Source organism: Podarcis cretensis, assembly GCF_951804945.1.
Source record: "Podarcis cretensis genome assembly, chromosome: 7".
NCBI lineage: Eukaryota > Metazoa > Chordata > Lepidosauria > Squamata > Lacertidae > Podarcis > Podarcis cretensis.
Genome location: NC_137176.1, coordinates 3,093,967 through 3,110,556, shown reverse-complemented (window position 1 = coordinate 3,110,556; position 16,590 = coordinate 3,093,967). Strand labels below are relative to the sequence as shown.

The 16,590-nt window shown below is 42.0% G+C and overlaps 1 protein-coding gene across 6 annotated transcripts in view; it reads left to right on the top strand.

The window, feature by feature from the left end:
* Positions 1-16,590, top strand: part of RIN2 (Ras and Rab interactor 2) — a 72,456-nt gene that overhangs the window by 30,656 nt on the left and 25,210 nt on the right. For all 6 annotated transcript variants that reach the window (XM_079983510.1, XM_079983512.1, XM_079983511.1 and 3 more), the window contains 5 exons: positions 2,694-2,886; positions 3,890-4,001; positions 5,500-5,572; positions 6,563-6,654; positions 12,412-13,542. In XM_079983510.1, the coding sequence (XP_079839636.1) occupies positions 2,694-2,886; positions 3,890-4,001; positions 5,500-5,572; positions 6,563-6,654; positions 12,412-13,542 (1,601 nt within the window). The remainder of the gene's footprint in view (positions 1-2,693; positions 2,887-3,889; positions 4,002-5,499; positions 5,573-6,562; positions 6,655-12,411; positions 13,543-16,590) is intronic.

The window sequence follows — 16,590 nt, the reverse complement described above, 5'->3', positions numbered from 1 at the left end:
GCCAGTCTTGACAGACTCTGGGGTTGTGCGCCCATCTCACTCAAGAGGCCAGGGGCCAGCGCTGTCCGGAGACACTTCCGGGTCATGTGGCCAGCGTGACATCGCTGCTCTGGCGAGCCAGAGCCGCACACGGAAACGCCGTTTACCTTCCCGCTGGTAAGCGGTCCCTATTTATCTACTTGCACCCGGAGGTGCTTTCGAACTGCTAGGTTGGCAGGCGCTGGGACCGAGCAGCGGGAGCGCACCCCGCCGCAGGGATTCGAACCGCCGACCTTTCGATTGGCAAGTCCTAGGCGCTGAGGCTTTAACCCACAGCGCCACCTGCGTCCCTTACTCTGTAAGGTAAACAAGTATAATTATCTCCATACCACAGAATTGGGGGCTTGGGTAGAATAAGAGCCTGCTGAAGGCCACACGGAGGTGAGATATGAATTAGGGACCTCCTGTTCACAGATTGCATTACATACCACTTGCTCGGTTGCCACTCATCTTATGGTATTAACTAGGGTTGCCATAGTTCAAACCAGGACACCCCAAAAGTTTTTTTTAGGAAACCACCAAAATTCCCCTCGGACGTCAATTCCGCCTTTGAAATCCCAGTAATGTCCATATGTATGGCAGCCCTATATTAACATAATTTATGGTATTTCCTAACCTTGCCTCTACACCCTGTGTCCAAGAACAGGCAACAACACTCCCTAGTAAAGCTCACAAACAGCTAACTGCAATAAGGATTGTCTCTTCCCATATGAACTGACCCAGACCCTTCCATTATCATCTGAGGCCCTTCGTGTGCCTCCTCCAAGAGAGATCCAGAGGATGTCAACTTTAGAACGGGTGGCTCCCCATTTCTGGAATGTTCTACCCAGGAAGACTTGTCTGGTGCCATTATTATACAGGTGAAACTCGAAAAATTAGAATATTGTGGAAAAGTTCATTTATTTCAGTAATTCAACTTAAAAGGTGAAACTAATATATGAGAAAGACTCATGACACGCAAAGCGAGATATGTCAAGCCTTTATTTGTTATAATTGTGATGATTATGGCGCACAGTTGATGAAAACCCCAAATTAATAATCTCAGAAAATTTAGAATATTAAATGAAATCAGCAAAACAAGGACTGCAAATAGAGCAATATTGCACCTCTAAGAAGTAGAAGCATGCATATGTACTCAAGTACTTGGTTTGGGCCCCTTTTGCATCAATTACTGCCTCAATGTGGCATGCAATGGATGCTATCAGCCTGTGGCACTGAGGAGGTGTTATGGAAGACCAGGATGCTTCAATAGCAGCCTTCAGCTCTTCTGCATTGCTCGGTCTCATGTCTCTCATCTTTCTATTGGCAATGCCCCATAGATTCTCTATGGGGTTCAGGTCAGGCGAGTTTGGTGGCTAATCAAGCACAGTAATCCCATGGGCGTTGAACCAGGTTTTGGTACTTTTGGCAGTGTGGGCAGGTGCCAAGTCCTGCTAGAAAATGAAGTTAGCATCCCCATAAAGCTCGTCTGCGGAAGGAAGCATGAAGTGCTCCAAAATCTCCCGGTAGACGGCTGCGTTGACCCTGGACTTAATGAAGCACAGTGGACCAACACCAGCTGATGACATGGCTCCCCAAATCAACACAAACTGTGGAAACTTCACACTGCACTTCAAGCATCTGGCACACTGCACTTCAAGCATCTGTGCCTCCCCATTCTTCCTCCAGACTCTGGGTCCTTGGTTTCCAAATGAGATGCAGAAGTTGATCTCATCAAAAAAGAGGACTTGGGACCACTGAGCAACAGACCAGTTCTTTTTTTCTTTAGCCCAGGTAAGACGCTTCTGACGTTGTTTCTTGTTCAGGAGCGGCTTGACAAGAGGAATGCGACATTTGAAGCCCATCTCCAGGATCCGTCTGTGTGTGGTGGTTCTTGATGCACTAACTCCAGCCTCAGTCCACTCCTTGTGAAAGTCACTTTTCCTTTCCACATAACTTTCCATTAATGTGCTTTGATACAGCACTTTGGGAATATCCAACTTCTTCTGCAATTACCTTTTGAGGTTTTCCCTCCTTGTGGAGGGTCTCAGTGATGGCTTTCTGCACAACTGTCAGGTCAGCAGCTTTCCCCAGGATTGTGCTTCCTACTGGACCAGACAGAGAGACCATTTAAAGGCTCAGGAACCCATTGCAGGTGTTATGGATTGAATAGCTACTGCACCTTTTCACAATATTCTAATTTTCTGAGATTGTTAATTTGGGGTTTTCATCAGCTATACGCCATAATCATTACAATTATAACAAATAAAGGCTTGACATATCTCGCTTTGCATGTCATGAGTCTATCTCATATATTTGTTTCAGCTTTTAAGTTGAATTACTGAAATAAATGAACTTTTCCACGATATTCTAATTTTTTGGGTTTCACCTGTATATCTTTAGGCACCGGGGGAAAACATTCCTCTTCTCCCAGGCCTTTGGCTAATTAAACATTCTATGCCCTTTTAAAATGTGTGTGGGGCAGTTACTGTTTTGGTTTGTTACTATAGTATGTATTTTGTGCTTCTATATTGTAAACTGCTGTGTGATCCTTGGATGAAGGGCCTAAAAGCATTATTTGCTTTTTAGCATAATATTTGCTGAAGGTATCGATGTCTTCTTGAGGGATCTAAACTTAGGCTTTAATTTTCCCCCATCCCTTATGTTGTTTACAGTCTAGAGAAAGACATGGATGACATGTGTCCGGATCAGAAAGATTCAAAAAACATCATACGAGATTCTGGATATGACAGCCTCCCCAATAAGCTCAGCATACTGGATAAACTTCTTCATACGCACCCTATCTGGTTACAGCTTGGCTTGAATGATGCTGAGGCAGTGGAAGTTCTGCAGTCCCAGCCTCCTGGAGTAAGAATTGCCTTTCATTTGACCTAAATACAAAATAAATGCTTATTTGCTGCACCCTTTCTTCACAGTTGTCCGGAATGGGCAACTCATGTGGTTGTAGTATTCAGACACATTGTGAATCTGCCTTATACCATGGCATACTGTTGGTTCAACTAGCCCAAATTATTTCGCCTACCACCCCCTTTTCAGAAAAACAATAACTCAGCACCCCCTTGCCCCAAAATCCACCTTCTTTAAGCGAACAAGTGAAGCCTGGGAAAGGGTCCCCCCAAGCCTTGGAAAACCCCTCGCCTCCAGCGTGACTGCCGGATCCAGGGGAGGCCTCACTGTCCCGCAACGGTGCCCGACCTAGCAGTAAGCGTCATTACAGAACAGAGGAAGCGTGTATGAATGGTTTTTCAACACTTTCTTGTCTTTTCTTCTTTATGCTTCCACCACCCCCTTATTTTTATTCAACTCCCACCCAATTGCACATGAGGTTGCTACCACCCCCCCCCCCCGGATTGTTCCAGCGCACCCCAGGCAGCAGTATCGCCTACCTTGGCAAACACTGATCTAGGCCACTACTGGCAACTCTGACTGGCAACAGCTCTTGCAAGCAGGGATTCTTCCTTGTCCTTTGCCAAAGACCATTTTTGTTGGGGATCAATTCTGATCCTTCAGTCAGGAGTGTTCATGCTCTTCAATTGAGTTGAGGACCTTCTCTGAAAGAGGGAAAGAGGTCATTTCTGGTTCTCAGCATGGGGTAGGTTGTGTTTGAACTTTCAACCCCAGCTGAGGGTAATTATTATAGCCATTCTGCTGTGCCATGGCTGCATGAGTCGTGAGCGTCATTCACAGAGTGGACAATCAGACACTGAATAGGTTACCTTATGAAATGTTAGACTCTATTCTGTGCCTAGGTATCCCAAGTTATTGGCCCCTCTGCTGGAACTGCTAAAGGAGGCCAGCCCAAATAGAAGTCTAGAATGATATTTCTTCAAAATGTGTTTTATTTTTATAGACCTTCCTTGTAAGGAAATCCACAAGAATGCAGAAGAAAGTCTTATCTCTACGTGTACCAAATGATTTTGGATTGTGTCTCAAAGAGTTTGCAATAAAAGAGAGCACATATAGTAAGTATTTAAAAACTTGTCTCTTCTTCCCTTGGCTGTGCTGTGATGAGTAGAAAAATTCCTGAGGTTAATTGACTGTGATTTCCCATGAACATTAGCTGAGTCAGTGACAAAGAGACAAAGATAATGAGGCTTCATCGCCTTAAATTAAGGTGCTTGTTTATAGTCCAGGTTGACAGATACCTGTCTTGGGTTCACCAGTTTAAATTTTAGCATCTGCATGTTTGCTATACCCTTTTGCTATACACGCTTGCACTCATATAATTAGAATCTTTTAAAGCATTTTAGAAGTGTGTTTGGCGGGAGAGAATAGTTCCCTTTCTATGAGGATTTATGCCTGCCACTTACAAACTTTAAATAATTAATCAAAGTGTTCAGAAAGGGTGGTGTCACCGTTACCTTGGAGCACTGCTAAATTTTGAAATTGTTCCTTTGGGAGAACTGTGATGCTCTAGAACAGGTTGAAAACCACTATCCTGTCATGTTTGTATGTGAACAGTCTTGCCACAATGAATGGCAAAACCTAAACGACTTATTATTCAGGGATGTAAAACAGTTGTCTGAACATTTGTCTGTTGTAAGCTGAACAAGATCTTCGGCAGCTAGATGCACACCTCACTTACACAAGCTGGCCAGAGTAATGACAGTAGGAAAGTGCACATTTGGGTGCATTTCTCTTTGAAAATAATGGGTGGCACCTGCTTTTGGACGCACATTCAGATATGCTCCCAGATCACACCTATAGATGGTGAAAGCATGAGTTTCCAAGGCACTGCAAAGTTTCTGTAGATGTGCAAAGTTTTGTGGGTATCTGCTAAAACCACAGGGGCAGGCAGTACAGAAATGGAAAGTCTGCATATATAAAGGGACTGGTTTTATGCCTAATTATAATGGTTGCAGTGGTGGATGTACAGCTAATGGGAGTTGTTGGCTATAAGCTGTGCTTGTGCATTTAAGATTTATTAATAGGAACATTTTCAATTTATATATATATATATATATATATATATATATATATATATATATTGCCTTTCATTTATCTATCTTTTCAATATGTTAAAATTATTTGATTTCTAAAAAACTATTAGACAATAATAGCCTGATTTATATGAAAGAAATCTTGATGCATGGTTGTGATGCTGAATGGTTTGTGGAATTTGTGAATTAAAGGGCAAGTTATTTCAGCAAAATAAATAGTCTTTACTAAGATATGATGCAGCTGCAAAATGTGGCAGCTGCTGTTGGCGTGTTGTGCAATGCAGGTTTTGTGACTCATTTAACTAACTGTTTAGACAAATGCTGAGAACTTTAAAAACAAAACAGCAACAACTAGTCCTTTTCCTACAGAATTTTGACTGAGGTATTTCAGATGGTCAGCTGCATGTGTGGCTTTTGTTACAAATGTGGTCTGTGTGCTGCATACTCAGTACTATGTAGAAAGTAAGTTCAACAACATTTCCCAGAACATATATTGAGCTTGTTTTCTTCTGCTTTGCAGCCTTTTCATTGGAGGGCTCCGGAATAAGTTTTGCTGATTTGTTCAGGCTGATAGCTTTCTACTGTATTAGCAGGTAACGATGAATTTTCTTAGACTAGCCTTACAATGAGATTGTTGTTGCCCTTTAATATTTTTCTCAAAAAAAATACAAGTTTGAAGAATCCTTGGAGAGCCTACTGTGAGAAAGGGAGGGGAAAACATCTGGCTCTTGTTGGCTGGTGTCCAACTGCCATTTTGCTTTCTCTCTTCCCAAAACAGATCCCATCGTTGGTGATTCCACCTCGTCATTTTTGAAGTGAATGTATTGAATGCTGAATTTACTTCTGTGCTTCTTCTGTCCACTATCCCTTTTGCAGGGGTGGCCAGTCCCGTTCCGCCTCCTCTGTGCCCCACCCACCCATCCCACTTTTGTCGCACGCCAAAATGCTCCCCACTCTCAGCATGCCTGCTCACCCAGGGGTGAGGAAGAAGAGCGGCAATGCTGCATGCCAGAACACAACCCCCCCCCCACGCCTTGCTGAACTCAGTGAGAGAGGGCAGCGTTCTGCAAGGCAGGGGTAGCGGTGAGACTGATAAGACACCAGCTCTTGCACTTCCACCGCCTGAGGCGGGTGCTTCACCCTGCCTCATTGGTGGGCTGCCCCTCACTTTCATGTCATTTCTATTACATTTTAAACAATCTAATAAATAGAAATAAATAAATAGAATATTTATTTTATTCTTTTGCACTTTATATATAATTATTGACTTTACAAGGACTTAATTGTGCACACACCCAAGCCCCACTTAATTTTTTCAATGTCTACTTGAGTAGAAAGTTGAGAAAATTATGAAGATAAGGAGCATCTAAACCGTCCCCCTCCCCAGTGATGGGGTGTAAATGAATTGGTTTCACATTCTTGCCTCCCCTTATCACTAGTGACAAAATCCTACTGCAAAAAATCTCATTGAAGATGGCAGTCTACTAAAGTAAATCTACTTCTCTGGGATCACTGCATGTATAACAAGAGAGACCCCAAAGTATAAAGCTAGCTAACACTACAATTTTTTATCTCCAAATCAGGGATGTCTTGCCATTCACCTTGAAGTTGCCTCATGCTATTGCAACAGCAGCAACAGAGGCAGATCTTGAACAGGTGGCTCAGCTAGGACTGAGTAAGTATGTCTGTTGATTTAAGTGAATTTTGCTCCACCAAGCAGAGAGTGTTCAAAAGCAAATGTAGATTCTTTTCAGCAGTCTTCTGTAACATTCCATCAACATGAAGACAACCAGTTACTGCATAGGTTTGCAAGCTGGGACAGCTTTAAAGGGACATTGGCAGTGCTCTTGGTTGGAAGTCTGGTGACTATTCCTCAAGAGGTTGGGTTTTGCCCAAGATCCTCCAGATGCTAACCTATATCCTTTGACCACTATGCTGCTCTTTCCTAGCAATAAGTGGACCTCAAGCCAGCAGGCAGGCAGTAATAAATTTGTCTCCCCCTGGCTGATATTCTGAGCTCTAGCATGCCACTATTTGGTTTGGTTTGTTTCTCATGTGGTGCCTTTCCTTCCTCCAAGGGAGGCTGTCCCTGTCTGTCTCACCTTCTGTCTCCCCATGACTCAAAATTATCATAGAAGGCTCCCTCAAGAAATAGCTCTAGTCTGTACAGGAGCCAGCTCCACAGACTTATTTTTATGTTTCATTCCTGTTGAGTTACTAAACAAACACTGCAAATGGGGAAGGAAATCCCCTTTGGAAAGCAGACTTTTAAAAAGAGGGTGATATGAGAGAGAGAAAAGTAAGGCAAGAGGAATTGGGGAAATTAGGGAGGATATGATTATGAGTGATTTATTTAATTTTATTAAATATTTATTCTATGCTGCACTATATCAGAAATGGTCACAGGGCGGTTAACAAAAAATAGATAATATAAAAAACATAATAAATAAACAAAATGTTAAAATAGTTCTAATATGTAGCACAATTAAAAACATAATAAAAATGAAAGGCTGGGGGATGCATTGGGTTTTTACCCAACAATGAAAAGTTGGGGTGAGACACACCTCAGTGTGGAGGTCATTCTACAGAAACAAAGTGATTATGTTTAAATTTATATGATGTGAAAAATATTTAAGCATAAAGAAATACATTCCATTGATGATTGATAGGGGAGACTTAGTCATGATCATTACTTCTCTCTGTTTTTAGGTGAAAAGTGGAATTTGTTGTTTTCTGGAAAGCTGAGATTAAAACCCTGCCTTCCACTAACAAGAATTTGGCTATAAAAACATGTAGAGCAGATCACCCATAAATGGGAGTAAACACAATTCCAAATGTACAGACAGGGTGCCATCTAGATGATTACATGATATGCCATAGTATTAGTGACACACACAAGTTATAGATGTACTTACTCATGTAGGATGAGGGATGACTAGAGTTTTATAAAATAATCCATGGTTTGGATAAAAAATGAGAGGATTTTTCGCCATCCCTCATAATACTAAAGTTGGTGGCACTGATGTTCCCAAGTCAGACAGAAATGGAGTTCTCTGTGCAATATATACAGTATGATGGAATTTTTGTGGTGATGGCTAAGGGGCTTAGATAAATTCATGGAAAGTAGAACTGTCCTCTGCTATTAGCCACTGGACCTAAATGGAATGATTCTGTGTTTCTGGAGAGCAATTTACTGCTTTCACGCCTTGCTTGTGGGTTTCCCCAAAGGCATAAAGTTGACCACTATGAGGTAAGGGATAAACGGAACTAGATGTGATATTTATCCTATTCCACAGGACTGTGCTTAATGTGTTTAGCCCTCCGAAAATTGGAGCCATTTTTGAATGCCATAAACTGAAATATGGGATTCCTTTTGAAACTGCCAGCTCAGCATCCCCTCTGACTGGCAGCCTGAATTATTATATTTCCCGCCTACCTGATGCTGGAGCCTTAACTTGGCCATTCTGCCACAGAGCGATTGCCCCTTCCCAAAGAGAGATTATAATTTTCCAAAGAGGTTCATATTTATAACTCTGATGCAAATACTGTATAGCTCCCAGGATTTTAGTTGGACCAGTACAGGATTTTAGTTGCAACGCCTAGGAATGTGTTCTGATTATGTAACTAAGACATGTGGTTTCATTCAGCATATGTACACTTTTAATGCCTTTTTCATATATCTTGGCTCACTCACATGTCTACCTTCACAATGCAATTTGAGGAATTGATAAGAAAAGAGCCTTCATTCCGTTTCTTTCCAGTTATGTGTGGAGCCCTTTCAAAAGAGTCTTCCATATAAAGGTTCAAAATCCCTCTGGGGCAAGATGGATTCCCAAAGCAACTTTGATGGAAAAGTTGTATGACTTGACTTGTAACAATAAATTTCTTTTGAGATTAGTGGCCAGACTGAGGTGGGACTGCAGAATTTATGGTTTGGCTCTCTTGCGGGTTCCCCTCCCCCCACAAAAATGGGTAAAATCAGCCCTGTAGCAAGATCTGAATAGAACTGCAACATGGCGGGGGGGGGGGGCAGTTTAGCCCTTCCCTTGCTGTGCTATTTTTGCAATTTGAATGTGCACCTAAGCACACCCCAAGATGTTGTTTGCCCTGTGAGATATCAGCATATCACAGGTGCCAGGCAGACATCTTTGGAAAGAAAGAAGTAATTCAGATTAGAAAATGGCATTGAGCTTCCTTCCCCAAGGCCAGACCTCTTGTCTGATTGGGGGGGGGGCTGTTGTGGCTGCTTTTACTTTTGATGGGGGAAATTTATGGGAGAGCTAATTGCAGATCCTTTAACATCCCTCCTCATGTGCTCTTTATGGACAGACAGATCAAAGGAAAGTTTGGGAATTTAACCCACAGCCACAATCTCTTTTTTTTTTTTTTTAAATACATTTTTATTCAAAATGTACAATCACACACATCGAAAAAAGAACAAAAAACAAAATACACTTATTAATAAACATATTAATTCTAGATAATTTACATTCTCTCTCCTCGTTTATACAAAGCACAAACAAAAACAAATACACCAACAAAAAATTCTCTACATTTGGGCTCTATTTAAGAGCCCTGGACTCCCTTCCACCCTTTTGGTAAGTATCAAATAAATTCCACGATCACGTATTTTCTTTTTAATCTTAAATATTAATTTTTCTCTGTAAGTGTTAATCCTAAAACCGCCAGTGCTTTCTAGAGTTCATTTCCAATATATTTCCAATATTTACTCCAGTTTTTTTGAAATTTCTGTTCATCATGATCTCGTATTCTGTCTGTTAATCTAGCAAGTTCAGCATAGTTTACCATTTTTACTTTCCAGTCGCTTATGCTAGGTATTATTTCCGTTTTCCAGTTTTGCGCCAACATGGTTCTTGCGGCTGTGGTGGCATAGAGGAATAGCATTTTGTCCTCTTTTTGAATTTCTTTGCCTGGCATTGCCAGCAAGAAGGCTTCCGGTTTTTTGGGAAAGGTGTATTTAAAGATTTTTTTAAGTTCATTATAAATTAATTCCCAAAACACTTTCACTTTATTACAAGACCACCACATATGGTAGAGGTCGCCTTCTGCTTCTCCACACTTCCAGCAACTTTTATTCTTTAATCTATACATTTTTGCCAGTTTTGCCGGCGTGTGATACCACCTATACATCATTTTCCAGATATTTTCCCTCAATGCCATACAAGCCGTAACCTTTATGTTGTTATTCCATAGTTCCAACCATCTTTCAAACTCGATATTATGACCGATATCCATCGCCCACTTTATCATTACCTCCTTCACCTCCTCGTCTTTTGTGTACCAGTCCAATAATATGTTGTAGATCTTAGATAGAACTTTACTCTCACCCTCTACCACTTCTTCATTGAATCTAGATTTTTTATCTTCAAATCCTATTTTCTTTTTATCTTCATTCAATAAACCATTCACCTGGTGATATTGCAACCAGCTGGTAAATTGGTTTTTAACCTCCTCATACGGTCTAAGTTTGACACCTTGTTCTGTTTTAATTATAAGTTCTTTATATGTGGCATTCTTTTCTTCCATATTGATTTTCTTAATAGCCAGTACCTCTATTGGTGAAATCCACCATGGGGTCTTTCTTTCTAGAAGATTTTTGTTCCTTTCCCATACCTGAAATATAGGTCCCCTGAAAATGTGATTTGAGAACCCCCTGTGTATCTTGGCTTTTCCATACCACAGGTACGAGTGCCACCCGAACCTGTTGTCAAAGCCCTCCAAATCCAATAAATCTGTGTTTTCCAGTTTTATCCAATCCTTTAGCCATACCAAACATGCCGCCTCGTAATAAAGACTCAAATCCGGCAGGGAGAAGCCCCCTCTTTCTTTTTTATCCACCAATATTTTCATTTTTATTCGGGGTCTTTTCCCTTGCCAGATATATCTTGCGAGAGCTCTCTGCCATTCTTTGCATCGACTCAAACCTCTAAGTACAGGAATTGTTTGAAATAAAAACAACATTCTGGGCAGAAGATTCATTTTAACTACCGCTATCCTTCCTAGAAAGGATAGTTTCATTCTCTCCCAGATTTCTAAATCTTTCTTAATCTTCCTCCAGGTGACCTCATAGTTGTCTTTATATAAGTTGATATTTTTTGTCGTGATCCAGACCCCAAGATATTTCACCTTTTTAGCGGTCATAATTCCCGCCCTTTGTTCTAATTCTGTCGTCTCATCCTTTGTTAGATTTTTGACTAACATTTTAGTTTTATTCTTATTTACCTTGAACCCTGACACAGCACCAAATTCTTCAAGGTTTTGCAGGGCTTCTTGTACACTTTGTTTTGGGTCTTCTAATGTTAATACAATATCGTCAGCAAAAGCTTTGATTTTGTATTCCTTTGATCCAATCTTAACTCCTTTAACCTCTTTTGATTCCCTTAGTCTCTTGTTAAATATTTCTAATATTGTTATAAATAGTAAAGGAGACAGGGGGCATCCTTGCCTAGTTCCTTTAAATATATTGAAGGCATCTGATGTTGAATTGTTTATTACCAGTTTTGCCTTCTGTTCCCAATAGATAGCCTCAATACCCTTTCTGAATTTTTCTCCTATCCCCATCATTTTCAAACTTTTTTTCAGAAAGTCCCAAGAGACATTGTCAAATGCCTTTTCGGCATCTATAAATATCAGCGCCGCCTGTATATCTATTCTAGTATCTAAATATTCGATAATGTCAATCACGTTCCTAACATTCTCCCTCAGTTGTCTCCCCGGAATCTCAATTCATATTAAGGAAGCAAATCAATTGGTGTAAACTGACAAACCATAGGCACAGCTTTTTGAGGCCCCTGCATCTAGAAATGAAAGCAGACATGCAGTTCTAAGCCAGGGGCTGCCTGCTCATTTGGAGTGGTGTCTGAATTAATTCACCAAGAGGGGAGAAAGTCTGCGTAGAAGGCTGCTTCTTAGGAGTGCTGCCATCATTGGTACAAGCGAAGATAACCTGCCATGTTATATTCAAGCCCAAGCACTTAGGGGTGTTTCTTCAGAAGCCCCGCTCCCCCCATATACTTTAAGAAACTTAGTTTTTGGAGACATAGGCAGGTCTGCCATGAGGCAAAGTCAGGTGGTGAACTTTGGCAGCAGATTTGGGCCAAAGAGGTAAACGGGCAAGTCTGACCAAGGGACTAGCAGAAAGTTATTTTGCAGAAACTCTGCTCAAGTGAACTGAGGCTGCTGCAGGAGAGCCTGCCAGGTCATCTGTGCTGTGTGTGCACATGTCTGTTGCAGAGGGGAAGAAGGAGGGGCCGTTTGGATTTCCCACCTCAGTGCCCAAAATGTCTTGGGTCTGCCCTTTACGGAAAGTCAAAGAACTATTTGCTTGAGCACAAATGTTGTTGAGCAGAGTGTTCTGATCACTTGCTATATAATATTGGCATTCTTACACTAACCAAATAATTACTTTCAGATTTTTGGAGTTCTCCAGCTAACAAGAGACTGCAAAATCCTTCCCTCGTCCAGAAGCCTCTGCCTTCAGACAGCATATATAAAGGCTCCCAGCAGCTCTGCCTCATAAATGGAGTTCATTCTATAAGAACCAGAACGCCTTCGGAGCTGGAATGCAGCCAGACCAACGGAGCCTTGTGTTTTATTAATCCTCTCTTCTTGAAAGTGCATAGCCAGGATGTCAGTGGAAATTTGAAAAGACAGTGCCCAAGAACTCAAGATGTGAACTGCCCAGAGAGGGCTCGCTCCCCTCCACCTCGGCCACCCCCACCTTCTATTCATAGCCTGGTTGCAAGCCCTCAGCTGTCCAGGAATATAAACCAGGCAAGTCTGCTGGAAACTGCCGACCACAACAAAAACTGGAACTTGGATTTGCTGCAGAAGACGCCTGCTCCTGTCCCACCGCCTCGCCTGAAGAAGAAGGCGCTCTCTTTAGAAGCAGAGAGCAGTGCAAAAAGCTCGGCTGTAATTAGACCGAGCCATAACTCAGTGCATGGCTCAGAAGCTGCTCACATTCCAGGTGGAGCCCCGCCTCAGCAGAACTTTGCAGAGAGCAAAAAGAGCTTAGCTGCACACTCTGAGTCACAAGTACAGTGGAATGGAGGCAGACAGAGACTAAGCGACATGAGCCTCTCCACATCCTCCTCTGACTCGCTTGACTTTGATCGGAGCATGCCGCTCTTTCCTTACGATGGGGATACTAACAGCAGCCTGGAAGAGTATGAGGGGGAAAGCGACCAGGAGAGCATGGCGCCACCCTTGAAGCCTAAAAAGAAAAGGACTAGCTCCTTTGTGCTTCCCAAAATTGTTAAATCCCAGCTGCGGAAAGTGAGCGGAGTTTTCAGCTCCTTCATGACCCCAGAGAAGAGGATGATCAAGAAAATAGCAGAGATGTCTCGAGATAAGCGCACCTATTTTGGGTGCCTGGTTCAGGATTACGTAAGCTTCCTGCAGGAGAATAAGGAGTGCCATGTTTCCAGCACAGACATGCTTCAGACTATTCGGCAGTTTATGACCCAAGTCAAGAGCTACTTGTCTCAGAGCTCTGAACTGGATCCTCCAATTGAGTCCCTGATTCCAGAAGACCAAATAGGTAAGCAAGTGTCTGGTCTGTTTGCCTCTCCTCACCTGTCAAAAGTGAAAACATGCTGTCCTTGTAGCTGCAGTTTCCATACTTGTTGGAAAGGTCCAGGTCTTCTGTTAATGGTCAGAGTTCCAGTTGCTTCTCCTAGTTAAAATCCCGTATACTTCAAAACAAAACAAAGCCTACAAGAGGAAAGTTTGCATGAAACCAGTGCTTTTTTTCTGGGGGTACTCAAGTGAACCAGTTAGAGGGCCTTCTCAGTAGTGGTGCCCTCTCTGTGGAATGCCTTCCCTTCAGGTGTCAAGGATATAAAGAACTACACAACTTTTAGAAGACATCTGAAGGCAGCCCTTTATCGGGAAGTTTTATTATGTTTTTATATAAGCTGTAAGTCACCCAGAGTGGCTGGGGAAACCCAGCCAGATGGGTGGGGTATAAATAATAAAATTATTGTTATTGTTATTATTATTACGCAGTACTGGCACCATCCCCACTCCCCACCCCAAAGAAAAGCACTGGTTAAAAATGTGACACCTACTGTCACAACTTCATGGCAAGTCCCGGCACCTTTTCTTCTAGAAGAAAAGCACTTCATGAAATACATAATTTATTCCATACAACACCATCAGTTTCACAAGGTAGCCTAAGTAAAAGTCAGGACCCTGCCCCAAGAGACTTGCAATCTAGACTTGGCAGGGGGACAGAGGGAAAAATAGAGCATTGCATTTGTACATGCTTTTTTCCAGAAATACAATATACTCGAAGCTGATGTTTGATCTTAAAGGATTAAGACTGCAGTCCTGTGCACACTTACCTGGAAGCAAGCCCCACTGAACACAGTAGGATTTATCTCCAAGTGAACACGGGATTGTGCTGCAGTTGCAACCCTGTGTGTGTGCAAACATGTGTGAGATGAGGTTGCATGGCTTACTAACAGTCACTTAAAATCAAGCATCTTCTAAACACAGATATTTAATATCTTTCCGTTTTCCATGTAGCATCTTATGTTCTTGCTTTTGTACTGCAGGACAGCAACACATTATTATTATTATTTATTTATTTAAAATATTTCTTCACCACCACCATTTACTTATACACTGCCCATCCAACTGCTTTTCTATTTAATTTTTTTCAGCAGTGCACAGAAATCAACAAGTCAGTAAAAGCAGCAGAACAATATATAATTAAGATCTTCTAGAAAGACTTAAAGCAGGGGAAAATTTAAGCAATACCATAAAATTTCAAAGCGTAAGCTATTTATTCACCAAAGTATTTAATGGTTTTAATTTTGTCTACTGAATGGTAAAAGGGTTTGGGCCTCTTTTACTTGTGGGGGAATGGCATTCTACAGATTGGGTGCCATCACCGAACAAAAGGCTCTCCCCTCACTTTCTTCTTGTCAAGGGCACCTGGAGCTCAGTTCCAGAACTTAAACGGGACCATTTCTTATGCAAGTCTAAGATTCATACGGAAGAGAGAAGAGGGTTTCCTCAGATCCTGTTTGCTCTGTGTTGCATATATAAGCATTTTAGAAAGATAGAGGGGATGTGGTATGAAAATGCAGGTTAGTTCCTTAAGATATTGTTTCTGCCCATCTTTATGTGCCTTTGGTGTTATAGGTATTTAAACAACCAAAACAAGAACACTGAAAGCTATTTTCCTGATGTACCTCCCTCAGGCAAAATACTTTCCATGTGAGCTCATTTCATCGAACTGCTTTCCTCCCCATTGACTTGGTGTTCTCATATGCTGTTGGGTATCCAGCATAGGAATTTGTATTCAGTGCTAGCTGATAACCATTCCCAAAGAAAGTAGTTAAGTGTTTTTGTACTGAAACTTTGGCATGCCCTGAATCGAGTAGCTATTTCCATAAGTATGACTCATTGTAGATCCAGTGTAAAGGGGATATGTTGCCAATGAAACAACATCCTGTGATTATTTTTCTCCCGAAACTCAAGATAGTCTGGTGGCTTTATATGATACTATGCTGTATATCAGGGACGCAGGTGGCGCTGTGGGTTAAAGCCTCAGCGCCTAGGGCTTGCCGATCGAAAGGTCGGCGGTTCGAATCCCTGCGGCGGGGTGCGCTCCCGCTGCTCGGTCCCAGCGCCTGCCAACCTAGCAGTTCGAAAGCACCTCCGGGTGCAAGTAGATAAATAGGGACCGCTTACCAGCGGGAAGGTAAACGGTGTTTCCGTGTGCGGCTCTGGCTCTGGCTCTGGCCAGAGCAGCGATGTCACGCTGGCCACGGGACCCGGAAGTGTCTCCGGACAGCGCTGGCCCCTGGCCTCTTAAGTGAGATGGGCGCACAACCCCAGAGTCTGTCAAGACTGGCCTGTACGGGCAGGGGTACCTTTACCTTTACCTTTATGCTGTATATCAAAGATTTTGCAGTGCTCTAAAACTTTTAACCTTGCTTTTTAGCAGCATGCTCTTTTTACAATTCACAAAGAAATATCAGTTTTTTCTTGTGTTTGTTTGGACTTTTGCTGCTTCCCACAAGGGTGTGGTTTAAACTATGTTGGTTTTGGTGGGTTGTTAAAAATGACAACTTTTTCATATGCTAATGACTATGTATGTGGAGGATCATTGTACTTTAGCTTGGGTGAGTTTAGTTGAGCAACTGAGGGCCTGTGAGCAATCTCTCATTATGCAGAGCGGCAAGTTTTGGAGCAGTTTTGCTGCCTTCACCAGTCTTGAGATTTGCAAGTAACCACAACAGAGCAGATGCATCAGATCTTGCTGATTTAAGCACAGAGCTTATGTGGCGGATGGATTGAGTCATTCCAAACAGACAGTAGAACAAACACCCGGCTAATCCATTTTCTCCTCAATTTATTTCACCATTTCAATCTTACCTTGGGCACAAAAATAAAAGTCAAAGCTAGAAAAACAGTTGCATTCATTTATTTACAGGTTAAACTGTGGTATTTCATTTTCTTATTTGTTCCAGCTTTGCTTCTGGTGTTGTGATGCCTTCAGTACTAAGCTTGCTTCAAATAACCTCCAGATACCTGTTCCCTAGTAACGTAGGAAAAGATTTTAGGGTGAGACAAA